The 24231-nt window shown below is 38.2% G+C and overlaps 1 protein-coding gene across 1 annotated transcript in view; it reads right to left on the minus strand.

Moving 5' to 3' along the window:
* Window positions 1-637: 637 nt before the first annotated feature.
* Window positions 638-24231, minus strand: part of UBA6 (ubiquitin like modifier activating enzyme 6) — a 29410-nt gene continuing 5816 nt past the window's right edge. Inside the window, exons 6-33 of the mRNA XM_018072020.2 lie at window positions 23830-23941; window positions 22695-22775; window positions 21991-22113; window positions 21004-21127; window positions 19644-19747; window positions 18689-18751; window positions 17570-17646; window positions 16842-16908; window positions 16290-16433; window positions 15566-15633; window positions 15221-15299; window positions 14946-15026; window positions 14499-14576; window positions 13017-13198; window positions 12338-12443; window positions 11548-11637; window positions 11357-11437; window positions 10644-10772; window positions 9714-9765; window positions 9545-9608; window positions 8597-8666; window positions 7864-7935; window positions 6528-6645; window positions 5395-5588; window positions 4152-4279; window positions 3292-3379; window positions 2829-2923; window positions 638-923 (exon numbers count right to left, since the gene is read on the minus strand). Of these exons, the coding sequence (XP_017927509.1) occupies window positions 788-923; window positions 2829-2923; window positions 3292-3379; window positions 4152-4279; window positions 5395-5588; window positions 6528-6645; window positions 7864-7935; window positions 8597-8666; window positions 9545-9608; window positions 9714-9765; window positions 10644-10772; window positions 11357-11437; window positions 11548-11637; window positions 12338-12443; window positions 13017-13198; window positions 14499-14576; window positions 14946-15026; window positions 15221-15299; window positions 15566-15633; window positions 16290-16433; window positions 16842-16908; window positions 17570-17646; window positions 18689-18751; window positions 19644-19747; window positions 21004-21127; window positions 21991-22113; window positions 22695-22775; window positions 23830-23941 (2806 nt within the window). The 3' untranslated portion in view covers window positions 638-787. The remainder of the gene's footprint in view (window positions 924-2828; window positions 2924-3291; window positions 3380-4151; window positions 4280-5394; window positions 5589-6527; window positions 6646-7863; window positions 7936-8596; window positions 8667-9544; window positions 9609-9713; window positions 9766-10643; window positions 10773-11356; window positions 11438-11547; window positions 11638-12337; window positions 12444-13016; window positions 13199-14498; window positions 14577-14945; window positions 15027-15220; window positions 15300-15565; window positions 15634-16289; window positions 16434-16841; window positions 16909-17569; window positions 17647-18688; window positions 18752-19643; window positions 19748-21003; window positions 21128-21990; window positions 22114-22694; window positions 22776-23829; window positions 23942-24231) is intronic.

Consider the following 24231-nt stretch of genomic DNA (forward strand, 5'->3'; position numbering starts at 1 on the left):
AGGGTAGAAAGGCTCAATCACATTTTCTCTTTCTTGAAGACAAAGTTTTATTGTTGAATGTGCTAATTCAGCTCTCCGATAGGTTTTCACTTTCCCCATACTGCAGTATTCTGCAAAGAACAGTCTCAGTGCAGATAATCAACAATTCCAGCTCTCTGGACTTTAGCGGAGTTTTGACAATTTACACCTGTTTCCTGGGTTTCCATGTTGAGACTGACATAAGATAGCTGCTCTGGCCACAGCACCACTAACCAACGACACAACAAAGCAGTTTGTCTGCTCTTAAGTGGGAGGCTAAGCCTTTTGAATGGATTAAATCTCACATGTAGATGGCAAGAATGAAATTCTTGTTTAAGAATTAAGTAACATATGAAATGGATTTAAGATGTTCTTAGAACACCAGGAGCATAAAATGGTGGTTTCCCCATTTTTTGCACTCTTCTCTAAGCAGTGCCTAATTTGCACATGGGGACCATTTGTTAGGTTCACCATTCTTCTTGCTTTCTTCAGCTGCCTGCAAATCAATATAAATCTTGTCTTTAAGGTAAGGACTGTACTGGACATTCCATCTCACGGAGTGACCAATCCTCCTTTGAGCGAACAGGTTTGAAGAAAACAGGAGCAGAAGAGACATAAATCCAGTTTGTCTTCAGTGCAAAGCCACTGATTTTCACCATTTAATTAAGGCTTCACCAAAAAGAAATACATAGTACCATCTTTAATAGCTGAAAATTAGCACACTCCTTTGAAAACAAATGGTCCATGAGTGACTTCTGTGCCTCTACCATCAATTGTCTTCCTGAACAAAGTAGTATCTCACAGGGGGCCCTGGCAAATCTTCTTCTCCATCAGTCTCTGGAGCAAATGATACTGTCAAATCCACATACTTCTTATCAGGTGATGGTTTCACAAGTTTTTGCATCCTATAGAGAAATAAAGCAGAGTTTGTTAATATACCAGAAAGAGGATTGGCAGTGGGAATTCAGGATCAGACTAGGATGAATTTCACTGCCAGCAATATATACTGGTCTAACATACTACAGGTCAAATTAAAATGAAGAATTAAGCAATTAAGCCACCTTTAAATTTTGACACAAAAGCTGTTTCTCCACCCAAGATCCAGCAAATCGTGTTCCATTAGCCATTAGAGAGCTACCGCATCGTTCACCAACAAGTGATCAGTACAAAAGAGAAGAGCATATGGCCAGTTTTGGATGGGATTCCTCACAGATGTAATTTTTCTTTGGCATCCCAGAGAGGCACAAGGCAAAGTTAGATTTCTGTGTAGGATTTCAGTCAATGAGGAGGAATAAGTTCTCTGTCTACCAATAAAGGCCCGTTTTAGTATATTAGGAAGAACCACTCCAGTGCAGACACCAGGTAATAAGTTCTGATGGAAAGTAATTCTACTGGGGTTATGGCACTAAGTCCTCGAATTTCAAAGGTGAATAGCGATGAGGGGGGAAAAAACAGTCAAGATCTGGGACTTCTTCCCTCATGACCACAAAGTGAGTTTGAACTACGTAAGGATGTCACGTATTAGCGCAATTTCCCTCCTTTGCTCTCTGCAGTCTCAAAAGCTACAGCCAATGCTTGGAAGTTGCACACTGGAATACGGAAGCAGGTCAGCCAACCTCACTTTCATCACATATCTGTAGATGGCTCAAGATTATTTTCTTGCTAACCTGGTTCATGAGGCCAGCTCAAATGCTAAGAGGCTGAGGGAATACAGTCAATCATTTCTATTCCTCACAGATCACTTAGAGAAGGATTTCCCTTCTGGGTATACTTTAGTATGCAGGCCAAAAAGCTGCTTTCCCCAAAGCACTTGTTTCCTTGCAAGAACACAGAGCATTAGCCTCTTCTCAGCAGAGATACTGAGATAATATTTATTTGCATGAGGAAGTCCCAAGCTACAGAGCAAGGCAGATAACTATGTTTCTAAAACTTGCTTTTAAGGAGTATGCCACTAGTTAAGGCTGCAATTCTGAAACGAAGAAAGAGTCTGGTAATGCTTGTCATATTACAGCATGATTTTAAGCAACTTAAGGAAAAACAAACACACAAGACAGACCAGAGTTTGCTGTGCAAATATCTTTTGGGACTGTTTGTAACAGAACCCCAAGTTGCTGCTACTATATGGAAAGCTTGAACCAAGTCTCAGAGTAGTAAGAAATCCTGATATTCACAAGAGGGCAGCTTCACACCATACCTTTGACTTCATTCATTACATACCTTACTCATTCAAAATTATTTATACAGCTGTAAGAGAAGGCATATAAACAACTTCTTTTTAACAGGCTGTAAATTCTCATCTTAGTATGCCAGGCACTCTGAAGGTAGTACCAGCTTAAAGGCTCTTCTCTCCCAGGAAGTTTGAAGTAGCTTGCTCATACTACTTTGCCTGATATTACCAACTGGCAGACCTTCAAAACAGATGCTGATAAATGCATCAGCATTAGCTTTAAGCTAGTTTCAAAAGGTTCTAAATTGTTCCACTTGAACCACAGTACATTCTCCCCCCCCCAAAAAAAAACAAACAACTTATTGTCAGACTTCTTCAGCTTTCTCACTCTGGTATTCATCAGTTAGAGCAGCATTTTGGAAGTCTCCTGCCCTCATCATAGAAGTTAATTCACTTTCTCTTTTTTATTTTCTTTTTGCTTTCCAAATGAAAGAAATTATCTTTTTTCTTTCCAAAATATTAACGACTAGCTACCACTTTGAGGGAAAACACTGCTGTCAGACACACATCCTTATGGTACAATCAGTGAGTGTAATTTGTATATGCATTTGCACCACTCAACCCATTTTCCAGTTATACTCACGTGAACTTTAATCTTTTAATGTGGCCTGGCATCACAGGAACATAGAGCATTTTGACTCCCTGTACAACCATAGTTGGTTCAATTGCATATTTCTCCTGGAATTCACAAATTAAAGCTTATTAAAGGACTAGAACAGCTGCCCAAACCAGCAGATACTACTGCTGCTAATACTACAGCTAACTATTCAAATCCATAGAATCCCAACCAGAAAACTTGCTAATGCGTGGACTCTGACAGAAGTTTTATTAAGATACATTTGAGTCAAATGAATTAACAAAGAATTTGAAAATAGGCTTAGATGTGTTTACTTAGATACATTCCCATTGACATTAATTATTACTAAAACTATTCTGGTTTGAACAATAACTTCATGAAAGAAAAAAACAAAAACCAAACCAATAACCCAAAACAAGAAATCCCTTTTCTCTTGTCTTGTACTAACCCAGTACAGTAGATAACTTACTCTGACAGCATTTATGAAGTCCAACAGAGTAAAATCCTCTTTCCCATGAATTGTCCACCTGTCCCAGATGGTAAATGAAATCCCATTTCTGTTTTAAAAAATGAAAGGTTGTTTGTTACTTTAGAATGTGAACTCAGCCATTTCCTTTAAATATGTCTTGAAGAACCACCGGGTCTTTTAGGAGGTGTTGTTTTATCTTGATCAAAAATCTCCTCCCTCTCTGCTGCAGTTTCTCCAGCCTTCTTACCTTGCTAAGCACAAGACACAGTAAGAGCCCCAAGTAAACATGGTATCTGGCAATGAAGTTAATGAGCTTTCAGGCCTACTGAAAAATAGCTCTTGTATTGAACGAGATGCAAAAGTGTGTCCAGGATGTTTCCTAAGAACAATGTCACATGTCTAACTTGTCTAGATTTTTAAAGCCTCACGAGTAACAGCTTCCACTGAAAACAAAACTAAGCCCTTAAACCCAATATATTTTAAATTAAGATGGATGAGTATGTGCTCTATTTTCCAAAGTTCTTGAGCAATGGAGTACAAAGAGGATCACTTACACTTTTAGCAGTATATAGTAAATGGATAACAGAGTGTGATAGCAAGCATGCAGTGATTCATCGTTTTACAAGTTTAAATAACAACAACAAAAAAAAACTTTTAACATCTATGATGTTTAATTGAGTATGGCCATGAACTGTGGTTCCATCATAGCTTTGCTACGTGAGCACGTAAGGCCTTAATCTGGTTATCTGGATTTAATAACTATTCAAACTTCACATTTGTTTTAATGACTCAGCAAGTTTCAGCATCAATTAGCAGGTTTCAAAATACCACCCTCGCCCTTCTGCCATTGTCCTTCCTACCTGATTTCCGTTCTTCTTACTTCAGCAGTTTCTGTAAAGACCATTATGGGAATGGCTAGGTTCAGAAAACAGTTCTTGTATGCATCAGCTGGGTAGCCACCCACAACTTTGATGAGTTCCAGTGCAACCTGCAGTAAATGAGAATTTACTTATTAGGTTTTAGGTACTGTGTAATCAGTACTAGTGTAGTTATAAGGCCAGCAACTACAGAGAAAGTTGTTAATGAGATTGGCCTTTGTACAGTCGGCAGAATAAATAACATCTGGAAATACAACCCACTATGCCACAGAAATAAATTCTGTTGTTGCCAAGAGAAATACTTAAAACAGTGTTCCTAATGTAGGACTCTTTCAAAAACTGTTTCATTCAAGAAACCTCCACAAAGCATGAAGTTCTGTTCAGATGCACAAATGTGAACTACTACAGAACAGATCCTCTCCACTCTTGGCAATGGCACTCTGATGGAAGTTCTTATTAATGGTAGAAAACAAACCAAAATGCTGATTTCCAATTCTTTGTGTCCAGCAAATCAAATAGAAAAGCATCAAAGGCTTAGCATGTTAAGGAAACTTCCCTGTCTGACCATCCAGGAGCCACTCTGGTAATCATGTTAACAGAGACTTTAAATGCTGGGGCCGAAACCCCTTCACAGCAGGTAGCTCCATTACCTGCGGGTGCCCTGCTTCACTCGCTACCTGTCCCACTGTCACAGTCTTCATTGGCTCAACCCTGGGTTTTCCACAGCAGAGTCTCAGACCTCTGGTTCCTTTAAGTAATTTTATCATAGTACAACAACAGAGTAACAGCACGAGCTGGTGCCTCTGGAGAGGGACCCCAAACAAAGGACTACCTGGGCTTTTGTACCCTCACAGTCTGTGTGCTCAACAGTCTGGGGTCTTCCAAATGAGTCCTCAAAGCTCCTGCTGTGTCTCTGAGTGTTCTTTCACCTGGTTGGAGCCACAGGTCCCCATGCCCCTTGTTGTGCCAAGTTCACAATCTCTTGCCTAGGGCTCTCACCATCCTGAGCTCAAGCTTCAGCTGGCACTGCAGCTGCACACCTGCACCGAATGTGTTGACAATAACCACATCTAGAACCAAACACCTTTTGTATTGGTACATAAGAAGTAAATCCATTTCTTTAAATGAGGCTCTGTCAGGGTAGCACTAACTGATACCCACACAACAGTGGTTTCAGGCAAGAAAGAGTAAGAGAAATAAATATGCATTTAAAAAGCATACTCACCAGCCCTGATACTGCAGCAGTAGCTGTTGCAATGGCAGGAATAATCTTTCCTGCAATGCGCTTTGTTTTGAACCGATCTGCTGCTTCAATGTTGTACATCTTGGCTCGCAAGTTTGATGCGGCTGTTATGAAATCTACATGCCCATTACTATCATCATCTTTTTCAAAGGATATGGGCTTCATTTGCAAGTCAGCTGCTCATGAAAAAGAGAAAAAATTATTATTAGAAAACTGAAAATGTCCTAAACATAGCTTATAGGAACCGGAATCTTAACAAGCCAAAAATCTCACATCCTGGAGCTTGGTTCCTTACTTGTTTTCCTATACTAGAAGTAGAAATGCCCCTATTAATACCACTTGTTAAAAGAGTGTAATGATAGAAATACCAACAGAGCTCCCTAATTTTATTTTCCTTGCAACATCAGGAATAAATTTTGAACAGTCCTATGGATGTTTCTTATACGCCCCACCTCAAAATAGCTCCATCCTGTGAGAATTCCCTCTATAAGCTCTGTTTATCTGCAACCCTTTCACTATGGACTCAGTAGCATGGGAGTCCAGAGTTTTGGGTTGACACTCCAAGGGATGTGTTAGAGACAAGCTAATCTTTCTCCTCTGTGTTCATGGTCTAAAAAAGCTGGCATGTAGTTTTTGCCCAATGACCTCTTCATGTAGCCAGGCAAAAAAGCGGGATCTGAGCACTCTCATTTTAACATATCTAGAAGATGCTGAGGAAGACTACAACAGACTTCACAATTAAGGATAATTTCAGACTGATTCCTCTAAGTAGTAACTCTCAGCCTTCTCATACCAGAATTGCTTTCAGTCCATCTGGGATCTAGCCAGCACCCTTTCCCTCCTTCAGAGTTCAATTCGCTGCTGCTGCCTGCTTGCTGTCATTAGTGTTGTAATTACATACAAGCATAACAGAGAGCCCCAAGATTTGCAGGCATCTCAGAAACACAGAAGCATAAAGTAATGTCAAGCAACAGGACAGATATCTGCATAGCACTTCAGAACACTTTAGACACCAGCTCTGCTTCTTGCAGAATTAAAGACCTGAATGCCGCTACCTGCAGTGCAAATTCAAGACATTACTGAGCTATGAGGTTTCAGAAGTTTGCACTACTCACCTTCCAGAGCTTCATTGGATAGTATAGACTTCTCCAGCAGGAAAATAGCATTTCTTTCATCCTCACTGCTGACTGGAATATGATCTGGTTTTCTTGCGGTTTCATCAGTCTGTACAACCTGCAAGTGTGTGCAGTGCTTGAGTAATAAAATACATGAACTTCAGACAGCATGAGTGTTAAGTGTACTAAATTTTCTGTCTTCCCTGCAGTCTTTCCTCTCCACTTCAAGAGAGATGTAGATTTACTGGAGCAAGTCCAGCCAAGGGCCACAAAGATCATTAAAGGACCAGAGCATCTCTCACATGAAGCTGTGAGAGCTGGGATGGTTCAGCATGGAAAAGAGAAGGGTCAGTGGGATCTTATCAATGTGTATAAATATCTGATGAGGGGAAAGTACAGAGAGCACAGATAAACTCTTCACTGGTGCCCAATTACAGCACAAGGGGGTATGGGCACAAATTGAAGCAAACAAAATGCCTTAAGAAAAATATAAAAATACTATAAAGAAAAACAAACAAACAAACAAAAAAAACACCCCAAGTAAAACTGTGAGGGTGGCTGAACACTCTGAACACTGGCAGAGGCAGCAGAGAGAGGGTGTGGAGTCTATTCTCAGAGATATTCAAAACCCAACAGGATACAGTCCTTGATGACCTGCTCTAGCTGCTCCTGCTTGATGCAAGGGGATTGAACCAGACAGTCTCCACAGATCCCTTCCAACTTCAATCATCTGTGATTCCAAGTCACAATACCAGTTTGGCCTCATAAGGCAAGCATTCATAAGATAAGTATTAACACTGTGCAAGAAAATATGAAAACACCCTAGAATACTTGATAATTTTAAATAGTGACAAATGTTAGCCACTGCACAATAATGCTTAAGTTACTCTGAAATTAACACTCCAAAAATAAACATAAAAGTAATGACACTTCCTTTACATTAGCTAGAAAGAAATGACAAATTGACACTAGTCTTGGATTGTTTTAAAGTTGCTTATGAGTAAAATTTTACTACTTTTATTAAAATAGTATAGACTCATGTAAACTTAAAAAAACCTTGCAAAGTTACAATCACACTCATGCATGGAAAACAATGGTATAACAAATCATTTGAAAAAGGCAACCCCCCTCCATCATTTTCCATTTAGCATCTGGTACATAGATACCATAGCTATACCAAGTTAAAGCAGTCCTGTATGCCACAGTCGTACTTCCCCAAAACCCAATATAATTTGTGTTTATTTCTCATTAGCATTGATGCAAGAAGTAGCTGAAGATGAGGGACATTGTTTGTAGAACATTTTATTTTTTTCTTTAAACTAAATGTCACACTTACTTTGTTTGAAGGTCTAAACTCTGGTACTTTCACAGCTGAAATAATACTCAAAATAGTTTCCTCTGACAAATCCTGTTAGGTTTTGAAGAAAAACAATTTAAATTCACATCAACACAACAAGACTCTATATCCAGTAGCATTTCAAAGAACACCAAACCCAAAAAATCTCACAAATATTCAGTGATGTTTCAGTCAAACATCACCATTAAAACACCAAGTGACATTTCAGTTACTACAGCCAGCCAACTGGTGGGAAGTGCCTAGCACTTGAAAACTCAGTAGAAGTGTAAACGTGACTTACAGGAAGTTCCAATTAGAAAAGAAAAAGGGTAACAAGAAAAACAAAGTATAAGCAACATTAGAGGCTGTGAGTAGTAGAAAATAAAAACCCCAGAGCACAGCTAAGACACTTAATTGAAAAAATGCCTTCTAGAGATCTTTTTTCAGTTCAGTAGCTATATTACACAGGAAATAGGTGCATCAGAATAATAATTCCCAAGTTCAGTGCTTACTGAAAATATCAAATACACCATGCATTTCTTCTCCAGATTAGGGATTTGAATACAGACGAAGAAGTGTAAGCAGTTGCTGAACAGCCAGTGCTGAAGGATAGATTACTTTAAGAATCACTTTAATCAGTTTTTGGAAAGAACTGGCAACCAGACACCAGGTCAAAGCCGAATACATACAACCAAGTTATGCACTGGGAACACTGTTACAGTACATGGATTACCTTTTCAGTGAAAGGAACACAGTACACTGTTGCGAAGAGTTTTGCTGCACTCACAATGAAACCATAGTGCCTAAAGAAAAGAGAAAGATTTTGGGTTGGTTTTTTTTTTTAACTTCAGTTGCTCAGAAGTTTGCAATCATATTCAAAGAAATCTTGAACACATGGAGAAACGGAATTCCCATCTTTCAGAGCAGACAGTACAAAACAGATGTCATGTTTTGACTGACTCAGGTGTCCCCAAAACTAAGCAAACTTTGATCAGTAAAGAGTTATTTAATGAAAACCATATTTAACCTTTGTGGTCAAGAAAACAACTGCTCACATGACATTGATATGATAATAAAAGACTTCACCTCAGAAATAATTTGATATTTGCCATGATCTCAGTTTTCACTCAAACTAAAAAAGGCAATCCAGACAGTTTCTCAAAGCAGGTGTACATATGCAGCAGATGCATGCTTTTCAGTCCTTCAACCACATCAATTTTTAAAATTATCTGTAATACCCAAGCCATCTAGATCAGACCCACGTTGTTATGAAGAAGGGGTCCCTCCACTAGGTCATATTAGGTAGACAATTTAATTTAGCATGTCTTGCATTTCTTGATGTGGGACAACAGAGGCAGAGAGGTGTGACAGCAACAACTCAGTAAAATTCTGTAGTCACAGAAGACATGAAATGGGCTGTTCTAAGCTATTTCACCATAGATGTCACACCTTCCCGCAGCACCCTCCAATCCCATATCAGTGAAAACTAAATTACCTGTAGTGAAAGCATGAGACAACTCACCAAATCTGCCACAGATTTGTAAGACTGTGCACTAACACTCATCGATACCAGTCCAACTTCTAGCGCTATAAAGGCACTGCCTTGCACTTTCTGCTGTAGATTGAGTTTTATAGATGCTATAAAACATCTAGAAAGCATCTGTGGCAGTACTATACTTACAAAGGATCATTAAAATCAAACTTCACTGGGAAAGGTGGCCTCTTTGGTGATTGCCAAAACAAACCTGTTAAGAAGAGAGACTTAAGATGAAACCCTAGGTAACCAGGAACAGCAATACATGACGTATGCCATGAATTCACAACAGGCACAAAAGGGTATTTGTACTTACTTCCATCTTTTAATCGTGTATCAAGGGGAAAGGAATGAAGGAGCTGAAGAGCCTAGAGGAAAAGTCAGAGTAGCTTTAGTAATTTTTCATATACAGATCGACATGACCACACTAAATCAAACCTTCTTTTTAGTAATGACATGAAATCTCGATTCACTCCAAATCACAGCTGAAGTAATTCAAAGAGTTAAGAAAATCTAAAGACAACTGTGTCAAGATGGACATCTTAAAGATAAGTACTACTGGACAGTGACTTGCCCATTCATTCACAGACAATGATGACAATGTCACCTCATCTGTACAAAGTCCAAACAAGACACTTAATCCAAGAAGCAAAACATTCCCCCCACCCTATTGTCACTTTAAGATTATTGCATACAAATTCACAATTGGGAATGCAACATTTTGTCAATGTGACAATTACCACCAGGGCTTCCATAGGCACAGGGTATGCTTATCAATAAGAAACATCATGATCACATCTTTCCTACAAAATTACACACATACTTTTAAGCAACGCTGTGGACCAGATTCTCAGAATGACTGGCTCTTATTTCAGACAACCTTTGAGAAAATCAGGGTTATGAAGCTGAGTTCAGTAACAAAAGTTTAGTGCAGGAAACAAAAATCTGTTGTTCTTTAGTGAAAGACATCTGATAATCTCACTATTTTGGAAAACACAGTAAGCTGGAAAATTGCCAAGAAAACTGCTTGGAGACTACTGAACAGAGCTACTAGAGTGAGTTAATAAGCCAGACCTAGAAGTGCTACAGTAGAAAGGGATGCAGCATTTTTACATTTCAAGTACATCTCATTATTTATGAAGAAATGGAAGTTAGTGCATAGATTTGGACACCTAGTTATTAGAGCCACCAATTTTTCTAAAGTCCTCGTCAGTCCAGTGCCACCCCATTTACAGGTCTTACCTACCTTATGGCTAAAATACTTCTCAAATTTTACTCTTGCTAGTTCTACACATTGAGTCCAACTTCGGGGTCTTCTACTGAGCGTTTTAATAACATGAAAACAGCCTTCTAAGCTCTCTCCTGATTTTATTCTCTAGATAAAGAAACATGAAAGTGTTAAAACAGACAAGATTCCTTCAAATCCAGTCAAACAGTAAATATGTTTTTAGTAATCCATAGGCGAAAGGAAACAGAGGGTCAATTTGTGAAATATTATCCCTTATGTGATCCTCTTCCCTGGTTTTTTTTTCCCCAGGTGCTGTGGTCTACTTGATTTACTTCCACCCAGCCCTATGTACCACAGTCACAAGAAAAGATAGTAAACATTTGAATCTAATTTATTACATAGTTGAATTCACTTCAAACTCAGTGTTCCTTTTATTTTTTCCAGATAATTATACATCAGTGTGGCATATACTAATCATACGCTAGCAGTGCCTCAGTCTTTCTGATATTTCTACATCATGTACAGAGGATGCGAGCTAGAGAAGCTTTTAATTATGAAACACACCAGAAATACTGTTCATCTGATGATCAGCTAACGACTTGGCCAAATAAGTCTTTAGGTTTTCTGGAAAAAGTCAGAAACTAACCCAAATCTCACGGAATTTAAATAGGAACAAAATCCATAAAGCAGTAGTTTAAACCCTGTATTTTACCCTGGCAACATTCCCTTACCTGTAAAACTTCTTCTGCTGATGGATAGGTTTGCCAGAATTTGTTGAACAAAGAAGGCTTGTGAGAAAACGAACTTTCAAACTATAAAATAAAAAGAACAGATATGGTATTTTGCAAGAAGTATATCAGATCGCCCACCTTTCCAAATACACATTTAGTTATATTGAATCCCAGTAACCTTATTCCACTACCTTATCTCTTGCCCACTGTATTGTATGCTCAATGGCAGCTGGGAAAGACTTCAAGGTGCAAAAAGGTATTTCTTCTTCCGGTGGATCCCGCTGTAATTAAGAAAGGTTGCATGTAAATGCAGACTACTAAAGTTTATTGCTACTAATAGCACCAAAAACTTCTAGACTATAGGTTTAAAACTCCGCTGTTGTAATATACAAAATGGCTTATTTATGCTTAGAAATTTACTTTATGGACACTAATATTATCACTTCCTCTGTATGAAGAATAGTCCAAACTCAACCCTGGAAAGCAAAACTGAACTCTGAAACACAAACAATGGGTGAGACTGCCAGTCAGCTTTTCCAAGATGTGCAGTCCACATTCACATACACTCTCAGCATGAAACACACCCTTTCATACAAGGCCAGAAAGACTCCTTTATGGACACTAGCAAGACTGTTAGGATGCTCCAAATCCTGTCTCTGTGTCCACATGGCATCATTTCAGTGTTCTCAACCAGTGAATTTCTACCTTATAAAGGCAGTTTCATAAGAACTAAAACAGAGGAATATTGCAAGAGTTTGAAGGTTCATTTTCCCCTGCCCCATTCAAACAGAACTGTTATGTATGCTTGTAAAGAACTGTTCAAATTTTATTTCCTTTTCTTCAGAAATTTCTTTCCTAATAATACTGTTCTTCAGCAGCTCAAATAGGCCACTTATTTTAAGCAGACACATAAATGATTAAAGAATCAGAGGGCATTATGGGACTAGTACAGAAGGTGCGCAATGGTCTTAAAACACTTACGTGACTATTATAGGACTCTGTCAGATGGGGGACAATAACTTCTGTGTGTCCTTTTGTTCCCATAGTTCCGGAGTCTATAAGAGGACGCAGGTTTGCTACACAACGACTGACATGGAAAGACACAGACTATCAGCACACAGTGTAATCACTACACTCTTGTATTGCAGACGTTACTGGATTGTAACCAGTTGTCTCTAGGCACTTTCAGAAGAGTGGAAAGCTTACACCAAACTCAGGAAGAAATTAAATAAGAAGAGCTATTCAAGTTAGATCAGAATCCCATAAACTTGAGCCTATGTGGATTATGACCATTAGAAATTATTTTTCAATGTAAACATCTCTATTTTTATATTTAAATACATATTTTTATGAACAAATAATTCAGCCTTCAGATCACCACAGGATTCTCCCACTCATCAGAACTTAACAGCTATTCAGTTTCAAGAACTCACTCCAAGGCTTTCTACTATGTGAACAGTAGCAGCTGCACAACAGCAGAGTTGGTTTCCACCTTGAGTATAAACCTCTTCCTCCCCCCCAGCCTATAAAGGAACAAGGTAAATCGGAGCAATTTGCTATCAGATCTTATAAGCAGTTCCAAGTCAGGAAGAGTAAGAACAGAAAAGCAGAGTTCACACAGAGCATGAAAAGCAGTCCTTGCTTCCTTTCCACACCCTACCTATCAATGTATCTCCTTGCTTCAACATTGTCCAAAGCGGTTACAATCACATCTTGCTTGGTATAGAATTCATCGCTGTACGTATTCTCAGTGGCTGGACAAACTTTATTAATATCTGAGTCAATCTTTACAGAAGGATTGATGTTCAGAGTTGCTTCTGCTGCAGTATAGCTCTTAGGTTTCTGAAAGTATGAATACATAAATATACATAACTATGACACGGAGACTGAGATAAAGAACAATATTGAGATAAGGAACATCTGAGACACAGAAATATCAACTTCATTTGTTGATCAAACAACAATTCACTGACAGAAATGTAGTATGCAAAACAGAATACAGGCAATTTTTTAATCATATACCTCCCTCACTGATATATATCTTATTAATATAGGAGTTTTTTATTTTTAGTTTTATTTAAAGCAGTGTGTCAGAGACCACATGGTGAAAGTGCTTGAATGGTGCAGAAGTTTATTGAGTAACTGATGCCACATGTTGCCTCTCATGCTCTCAAAATGCCCTAAGAAAGGAGCAGTTCATGACTGTCAGAGGATAAACCCCTTAGTAACTGTGACCATGTCTATGCAGCATAGACATCAAACAGCTGTGAATAATCACATTACTGCAAGGTATTCCATACAAAGCCAATTTCAGAACCTAAACTGAAAGAGAGTTCTTAACCTACCTGACACTTCTAGCCATACTACATTCAGTTTATCTAGGGATCAGCACTCAAGACAGTGTGGCTTCTGAAAGCTTGAAGGATTCACATTCCATTTATCTATCTATCCAAAGTGTAATCTGTTCCCAGATTTGCTACACATAAACAGGAGGCAGAAAATTCAGCTGCTGGGTTTTGGGCAGGGGAAACCTTTTTCCACATTGCTGTCAAGATCTGAGCCACCTTTTTTATTTTGTGCTGTGCTTGCAAGTTCGAGGATGTTCTCTCTGCTTCTAAGGAATTAACAGCTGTGTCATGCACTTACTGAATGTACTTTTTTTTTTTCAAAGATATTTATCAGCTTAATGGAGACTGAATGAAGTCAGAAGATAGCAACTTCAGTGAAGTTCCATCAGCAGTAGCACTACTGAGGTCTATTGAGAACACTTCTGCCAGCACTGCCTGTTTTCGGTTGTTTTATTTTCCCTGAATTTCAATGTTATAGTAAAGTATTTCTGACACATTAACCCGTGGCAACTTCTTATGCAACACAGCACTCCTGATTGTCAAGTCTGAGGGATTTCATTAGTCAAAGACACCAGTACACATTAAGGTTAGACGATCCAATTTTGCTCAATTGATACTAGTGATAAGTGGGATGCCATTGCAGTTCTAGGTATTGTTTTTTAAAAGCTTGGATTTCATTACAGCCTTTAAGTCTTTTCTAGACAGAAGTACAGACACAATTCAGCTCGCTGTGGAGACACAGGACAGAGAAACACGACAATAGTCCAGAAAATTTACTGAATAAGAAAGCCTACCTGTATGTGATGAGGTCGAAAAAGAAACTGCCTGTTCAAGTTGGATTTCTCTATCAAGTCTGGATCTGTAATTGTAACCTAAGTCAGAAGGGGCAAAAGCAACAGCTGAAGTTACAACTTAAGTGTAGCACTGAGCAATGATACTGATGCAATCTCTACAGACACTTTTCAAAACAAAGCACTGCTGTTGGCATCAGCTCTGGCTAAAAGCTCTGCCTATCCTGACTGACTAAATTTTGTTTTAAAATCAAAATACAGCAAGAATGTATTTTATGTGTTCTGTTTCTAATTGCAGACTTCTTCCACTGTATGCCAAGGCCATTGTACCCTCTGCACAGAGATCAACCTGAAATAAGACTCAGACTTTTAACATTTATAGTAATTTATTTAATTATTCCTTATCACATTACTTTTTAATAAGAGAAGCAAGGTTAACAAGTGACTTACCAATCCTTTGTCATGCCCAGTACCAACACCAAGAAGTGCAAAGTTTTTTAGCATTTCACAGCCTATCGCTCCGCAGCCAACCTAAAGAAAATCACAATTTAAGTCAGACGCATAAGTGAAAACCAGGAAAACAAGTATAATAGAGAAGCCCCATTAAAATTTTGGACTATTTATTCCTCAATGGCACACATCAGAACTGCCCTCATTATTTTGAAGACAGTGGACATTAGTTGTATCAACAAGGCACTTGCAAAAAGTGTGTCAGTCATACTCACCAAGAAAACATTTAAATCATGGAGCTTCCGGCACAGAGAGTCTCCAATACAGGCCCTCAAGGCATCATACCTATCTCCCCTATGCAGGCACAGGAGATAAAAACAGGAGAACAGCAAGTTGCCATTTATCATGGTAATACCATTGATGCCAAACTGCACTTTGACATAACTAAAAAAGTCAGAAGCTATCATTCCTGCTCCTCCCATGCTCAAATAGAACATACATTCTTAACTCCAAACCCATTCAGTGCTGCAAATAGCACTGAATTAAGTTTAAAAGACATCTTCTGTGCCTGCTTGAGACTCAGATGTGTACATAAGCCAGTAGATTGTAGTTGTATTTACCGTGGGAGAAATTCTTCAGAGCCCACCTTCTCCAGAGGCATTACAATGTCTAACACATCTATATATAGCTGCAAAAAAAAAAAAAAAAACCAAACCATAAAAACCTGTGAAAAATAGTAATGTTATTTTAATTTTAAAAACTAACTATTTTCTATGAACGACAGAGTTTAGAAATTTAGAAGCACTAATTTTTTACTGTCAGTGGAAGACTATACAGCATTTGGTACCCTACAGTTTACTTCAGGAAAAAAGCAGGAAAAAGCAACTGGACACAGAAGGGAAAAAAGCTCATTCAAACAGGTGAGCTGCAAGGACAAGTATGTTACCCCTCCAAAGGTAACAGTGAAGACTGTGATGTTTTTTAATCTAACTTTACTCTGATATTTATCCTCAGAGTCTGAAAGTACTGCTCTTATGTACAGTAGCTTAAGCTAGCATCTGCCCTATATCACACCTTTGCAGCCATGAACTAATAAGCCAATGCTCTCTTTGCTCGTGTGAAAAGTGTTGTGTGAACTCCAGGTGCAAAAAAATTTAATAAAACTGGTTGTACTTTTATTGTACACATAAAAACGTGTTTTTTACTAAATTTAGTCTCGAGTCTTTTTTTTTTATTTTCATGTTATAAAAGTTGTTCAGGTTATTTTGATCGTACAGCACTTTACACACAACTATCCATTCAAAACATGTCAAAATAAACATCCAAAACCAAAGACAGTCTTACCCACTGCTGCAATGGAGAAAATTTTCCCGTTACTGCTTTCAAGACTTCCTGGCTAGCAACACCACCCACTGCTGCAGCCAGAGGAGGTAGAAATCCCTGAGCAGTCCGAGACAGCCATTTTACCACATCACCATTTACCTGAGGCTGAAAAGTAAGACATGGTAACAAATTCATCCCCTCAATGAGCAAAGTCAGTCCAAGACAGATTTACAGATTATTATTCTTCAGTAAAAGACAAATTATTTCACTCTGACTAGCAAAAACGTTTCCAGTCAAGACAGATCCACCATATATCCTGCATTTGTCATATGCATTTGTTTAAAAACTGGATTCACATAGCCACAGGATTCAGCCTTCATGTCAGGTGAACATTCAGTTGAACCCATGCTGAAACACCATTCTGTTCCCGTGCATGGCCTTCAGAAAGCCAGCTGATCCATCTGAAGATGGATCCAGAGACCAGAACAAGGACCGACAACTAAAGTATGACCTTTAGGCAACTAAATAAGCACATAAAAAAATTACTTATAATGACAATGATTCCTTACTCACTTTATTTTCCAGTGTTTCACTTATAGACGTGGCTATTTTCAGCATTTCCTCAGCATCCTGAAGGCATCTAGACATCAGGGTAGAAACAACAATGATGAGTCCTTCTAGAAACATGATCAATGGAAGAAAAAAGCAATGGATACAGTAGGAAGAGTCTGGAAATTTACACTGTCTTTAACTGTAAGCATTAAAGATGTACTTCTAAACGTTAGGGTTAGCTCAGGAACAAGAGTCTCAGTGTAAAAGCCCATAAGCAAGTAGAGTTTTAATATTTACACTTTGTAAGTAGTTTTGTCTCATTTAGCTCAAAATTATGCAAATCAAGAACTACAGCTGAATAAAAAAATACTGAAAATGAAAACCAAACCCTTCAGATCTTTTTTTTAAACCCATAAACTACAAGATAATTTGGGATCACTGAAACAACTCTTCCATATTAATCACACAATGTGAAAAAACAAGAACAGAGAAGGCCTTCCTGCATAAGCCGTTTCTGTCTACCTGGGACCAGGAAGTGTCATTGCTACATTGGGAAGGCCCCGTCACACACCCAGATGCGTGCAATAGGTAACATTTTTCATCTAGATTTCAACTTTTCATTTCTATGTGGTCTATTAAGTACCAGACAGACAAGGTACCCTGCTGCACATCAAACCAGTAACTACAATCAAACAAGAGGAGAGATCTGCCTGATTCAAGGCTTAGCAAAGACAAAACTGCTGCATTACCCAATGTTCGGTCCGCGACCAAAGTTCTCCTGGAAGTGGTTCAAGGCAAGCATGGCAACATGGATCTGCAAAGGAGTCTGTTAAGACAACAATAACTGTTGATCAGTTACAAACTAGAGAAAAAATAAACAAAAGCAACTATTTGAACTCTTCTGTTACTATTTCACTTCCTTGTCTCTTAACCACAACGCTCAAAAAAAGTTTTTAAATAGCATTAAAAAGTGAATTTGAAATATCTCATACTAATATTTTTACAAGAAGTATTACTCAGTGTTAATGTAATACCCTTCAAGCACATTCAGCAGCTATTTCAACTAAGTCCAACTGAAGAGTCCCCAAAAGAATTTAGTGCTGAAATTGGAAAATGAAGTAATCTTCTTTTAACTAGACATTATAATGCACTGCATTTTGTCAAGTGTCAATAACAAGGCCCAGCATTAAAAGTGAAAAGTAGAAAATCTTAACAGGTAAGTCAGACCCTATATTATCAAACAAACAAAAAAATAATTACATCAACATTGTTTAGTTTAAAATTTTCATAAGCCAGAGACTTACATGCCTTCCATGTCCACAATACTTATCTAAAAGCGCGATAGAGGCAAATACTGCTAGTGTCCTCTCACAAATTTTAAAAAGATCTCTGAATCATTTTTTTTCAAAGAAATAAAAAAAGTATCCTTACACTATTAATTCCAGTTTCCAACCCACCTGTGATCACCTTTTTATGATTATTCCAGCTTTGATATCAGTGTGATTTTTATCAACTAATATTATTAAATATAGGAAAAAAATTATTGTGTCACTTGCAAAATTTCCACTGTCCTGAATTAAAGACTTATCAAAACCTGAGATTTTAAACAGCAAAGGTGGCTGAGCTGTGCATTTACAACATACTTGTTGCAAATCATGGATAACGAGCCTCTATGGTAATCTAAATCATAATGTAAATTCTGTGTGACTACACAAACTGATACCTCACTCCTACTTCACACTTTAAAATGGTATTTAATTGATATAGAATAGTTAGGAAATTATATTATTCTAAACATAAAGCTACAGATGACAACATGTAGTTTAAATATTAAAGCACCTATGCCCATATCCCCACATTCTGATTACCTCAGGCTTGCTAAAATCTGCAACAAGGCATAATGGATTTGTTATCTGCTTCTCCAACCGTTCCTGGAAAACAAGAATTCATGACAACAACACGCCACTTAAGAACACAACAGTCGCTGCTACCTGACAAAACAATACTCTTTCTGTAGAGACTAAGAAACAAATCTTTTCTTACTAGCATTGCTATTACTCTCTATTATTAATCCAGAAAAGATGCTTAAAATAATCATCTACTGCAAGTTCTGTCTATCAAAAAAGGTCAGAGACAGGTTTCACATCCTAGTGGCAAGACTCATCTTTAAATGGGTGCAATTTTTGGGGTTGTCCTGTACAAAGCCACTAGATGGGATTCCATGATCCTTGTGGGTCCCTTCCAGCAAAGGATATTCTATGATTCTAGGAAACTGCTCTGAGATTAGTTACCAGGGATTTTATTATTTTATTGGCAACTGGCTGTTTGCTTGCAGAACTTCCCCACTCCAGAGGAACAGGAAGGTACTGCTTCACAGAGACAAGACACAGTGCTGTGCATTCTCACATCAGAAGCAGCTGGTCCTCACTCCCAGGTTTTTAGAAGAATGTTTGAGGGCAGTCAGGATCTACCTTCTGCAGGCCCATAAAGGCAGCATGTGTATTGCAAGCCCTCTTACACAAATTCACCCAGTTGTCTCTTCTCAGAAGGCCACCAATAAACCACATATTTGTAGATCTTTCTGAAGCCTATCCCAGCAGTACAGGGGTAAGCTGCCCATAATTATTTTTTTTCTCTACAATGGTAGGCACTTTGAAGTATTTCCTATTCTCTGTCGTTTAATAAATCAGTATCACTATTCTCATCCAATAAAATTAAGTAAACCCAAATAACTGGTAACAAAATCATGTGTCTGCTGAACTCTGCTTCCAGTGCTCAGACCATTAACGCTCAAGAACTCAGCTATGTCAAGCACACACTTACAAAGTAAAACATCTTGGGAGTCTTCACTTGCACAGCTATGCCTCCGTGTAAGTAAGGCTCCATTTCTGATGTATCACCAATGCTGAAGGAATAAGGTGACACCACTGAAAAGACAAGAGAATAAATAGTGACTGATAATTCAAAGTGTCACTGGATGCTATAATTCTGTATATAACGTGGGGTTTTGCCAATGCTTTTTGTGCTGTAATTTTGTAGTGTGCAACCTTGCTTTGAAAGCATAAAACACAGCTGATCCTCATAACAGGATTGTCCCTCTGCCAGTTTCTGGGTTAAAGTATTAGTTTCACATGATCTGTTATGAAATGAGCTTTTTTAAGTGGCAGTAGATTTAAAAAGAATTCTGATGACCACAGCTCTGTAACAAAAATGAAATCACACTCAGTTTTATTTAGACTGTGCACAGCAGTGTCCAGAATACTGCTCAGAGTAGGATTTTAGCCCTGTGATGAGAAAAACAGGAAATCAAAAAGGGCAGCTAGACTATTTTGTCACATCTTCCCCCTCATACATGTGAAGCATGGTTCAGACAAAAAGACACAAAAAATGTTAATCCATTAACATTAACAAAACTGAAAACAAAAGCTAGGCCATGATTAAGAAGAAACTGGCCACAGCATCAGCACTAGGAAAAACACATGGGTCCAGAGAAAACAGATTCAACTGCATGTTCCAAGGGTATTGTTTTTTGCCTCAGACCACAAAATAGTTTAAAAAAAACAACCAACCCCCACCCACTTGCTCTCTCTTCTCCTCCGAATGAACAGGCATTGAGATCTGGAAACTGCAAAATTCCCCACCATCCAAAAGGAACCAAGTAGTATGCCTTGAGACATGCACACTACAAGCAGAACAAAGCAGAGTAGACATAAATAATGAAAATAATTTCAAAAGCATGCTTAGAACGAGAGCCATGTCAATGCATTGCTGTATACTTAAACTGTCACCCAAAAAAATCTACAAGGCAAACAGCGACACACAAAGTGGCACCCAAAACCATGACAGAAACACAGGTATTATAGGATCCTCCAAAAACCAAACCAGTTTCATCAGCCAACTAATGACGAAAGCTCAGAAGCTGCCAACTAGATTCCACTGGCTAAGCATTTCCATTGGCTTCTTAAGTGGCAAGAGTTAACTCCTGAGTTTGGAAAGACTTTACTAAATGGAAATGGAGTCAAGATAACACTAGAAAGAGCTCTGTACCAAAATACAATTTTTTTTATGAAAGCTCACTGGAGGTCTGCATAATCCAGCACTCCTCTGGCTACAGTAACTAACACTACAGTGAGCTAAACCAGGCCAAAAAATAAATACCTACCAAATGAGTCAGCAAGTTTACCTGTTATTTGGTGTGTAGATCCATTTAAGCATGACATTCCATTAACTTCCCGAAAGGTTAAGAACTGTCCTGTTTCAAGTCTGTGTGGATGATTTTCAAGGCAAGTGACAATACCAGGATTTGACTGAAATAAAAAATGGCAAAATTAACAAGGAGGAAAGCATCTTGTGCAAAGGGGTCATGTTTTATTGTATGCACATACCTTTTTGACTACTGAAACTGCAAACTAATACTTTTTACACCTCATTTCTGTCGTAGTAAGAGAGTTACCTATGACAACATTTCCAGTCCTACTACTTTCAATTTAAGTGTTTCTATAACACAAACTTTCTTATTTTCACTGTTTATAGGTCTCAGCACGTTTGCAAACTCCATTTGTTATTTCATACCAAATTCATTGTTCTGTTCTGAAGTAGTACCAAATTTATATCTGTTTCCAAACCAAAAGTACACTATATGTACAGAGAAATTTTCACAGGCACTAACAAATAAAGTCTTGTGAATAGTCCTTATTACTCCATGCTTCCTTTCTGTCTGATCTCCTTAAAAAGGACACCCCAAACTCATTCTTGAAAGTTAGGAAGCTTACAAAGCTGGACATCAGCATACAGGATACACAGCCTCAGTAGATCACAAAAGATTGTATGTGCCACAGTTTCTTCTAAAAAGAGCTCTTTTCATGCCTATTTAAGGGCTTCCTTAGAAGATTTATCCTAATCCCACCTAAATTATGTCCTCTTCTCTCTACATCTCATTTCTTTCTCTTTCTCTCTCTCCAATTAAAAAATAAAGGATTCAATACTGTGATGTTACATTGGCAGTAACAACCAGGAGGCATCAGTATGCTCTACAATGTTAACATGGTTGGTTTTGATTGAGACACAAGAATGAAGTAACTTTGTTTGCCTTTGATATACTGCCAATTTTAAACTGCTTTTTCAAACAGCCAAAGAAAAGCAAAGCAGCACAACGACTTTCTTCCCTTACCTGTGTTATATTTGAAATGAAGATCTCCTTTGGCTCTTCTCCCGTTGTATCCAGCACTTCAAATTCATCACCAAAGTCACAAAACAAACGTGAACATACTCCATATACATCTGCACTGATAAACTTCAAGAGGAAGTAAAAAACATTAGTATCCCTAGAACAGCACAAGCCAAAGGAATGATGCCTCAGAATGAATCTTGATGAAGGCTAGCAGGTTTAACTTCTATGGTAGAAACCTGTCATGTGTACTCAGGCCACTGACTACATAGCACAGCATTCATAACAGACTTTGAACTTGCACAAGCATTTCTGAACCCACACACAAAAAAACAGTGAAGTACTGCCTTTTCTACTACTGTTACATTCAATCTCAGCACATTCTTCAGTCTCAGCACAGTCTTTCAGAACAATTGTGAGTTAACAGTGAAAACTATTTCTTTAACACTATATTTTTTTTCAATTAAGAATCAAGCTATGGTTATCTGTAGTGGTATCCAGATAATAACAGACACACGTACAGAATAGCAGCATCATATTTCCAAAACTTCTATTGTTCCATCAACATGCCATCTGCATAGAATATAAACCTCATAACCAGCTTTCTTCACTTTTGGAAAGAACATGCTGGAGGTTCAGAATGCTCACTGTACAGATTATTCACATCCTTCATTTTTTCTATTCACATCCTTCATTTTTTCTATTACCTTAATAGGTGGCTGCTGAGCATGACAGAAGTCATTAATCTTCTTCTGTAGCAACAGACTTACTTCAGTCAATATGACACACTGTGAACAAGAACAGAAATACTTCTATGACACTGAAAGCAATCAATATCTTCAGGCCATGGAAAAAATAGTACTAAGAGTAAGTTACTCAGGTGTCCTGACTCCTATCCCCCACACATAGCAGAGACAGCAGTACTGAGGAAGTTCTCTCATTTGAACAGGCTGGTTAGTGCTTCACAAGTTCTGAAAACAAAATGAGTAAGAGCAGGAACAGCAAATTCTCTTTTTTTTTTACTGCAGCTGTGAAATTCAAAACTTAATTAGAACATTTACCAAAACAATTACGGATAATCTCAGCAAAAATGCAGATCTTAATTTTAAGATTAAAGCTAACAAAACAGACACAAATGATACTCATCAGTGCACACCAAGAAGTCTACATAAGCTTCAAGTACTGGCGCTCATAGAATTGCAGACATACAATTTCTGCAAGCATTCTTTTAACATTTAGGATAGTACTGGGTCCCAGTTATACATGGTTTATTGTAGCTGGGACATTCAGAAACTTGGTGTGCTTGTGTATAAATGCCAGCCACATTGCAAAGGCTCCCCACTGTTCTCCTGCACACAGGCAAGAGATAAGTGACTGACCAACTGCAAACATCCTCACTCCACCACAGAGGTGCTTGCGTTTCTTTAGATGCATACATACATAAATGATCTTTCCTATTATACAGCCTGAGTTTCTACTGCCTGGAATACAGCACACAGAATATATGTAGAGCACCTGTGCTATGCAGCTGCAAAAGAAGGTCACAGTTTCAATTTCAAACAAAAAAAATTGTATGACAACCCCACTTAGCTATTTATTGTCATAGCAAATTCAATAACAAGTGTCATAAGAAAGTGCTAGGAACACAAAACCACTGCTTCAGCCTTGGAAAAAAACAAGCACAACACTTTCACTGGCATAAATACAAGACCTACTTCTTTCTTTATAATCCCCTCAGTATGTACTTTAAAGTTACTCATTTTATTTACTTCCATAAAAAAAAGAAACCAAGTCACTTGCTCTGAGGCAAATACACATACAACTGCTTCAAGAGTGACATACCTGGTACTGCTTCAGAAAAGACAGATCTGTGGTTTCATCTAGTGGCACAGTTGATGCTGCTACATGGACATATGGATTGAGTTCTGCAATATGATGAAGTGTGGCCTCAGCCCTGAAAGAACAGCAATTTTCAAATTTTTTATATAACTACAAAATACATTTTCAGTACAGAATTTCATTACACACATGCCCTACAAGAGTCCCTCATGAAGTTCCCTGGCAACAGCCATCAACTCTTATTCACACTCAAATTCCTAGCAGGTATGAGAAAAACAGCTCTGCCCAATATACAGCAGGACTCACTGATGTCTGATGTCACGACTGTTGTATAGTCTTGTACGAGTGCCTGAGAAAGCCCAAGGAAGAAATGTACAGTGGTCCCCCCCATTAAATTCACATTAC

The sequence above is a fragment of the Manacus vitellinus genome, unplaced genomic scaffold, assembly GCF_001715985.3.
Source record: "Manacus vitellinus isolate BGI_N305 unplaced genomic scaffold, ASM171598v3 scaffold_0_pilon, whole genome shotgun sequence".
NCBI lineage: Eukaryota > Metazoa > Chordata > Aves > Passeriformes > Pipridae > Manacus > Manacus vitellinus.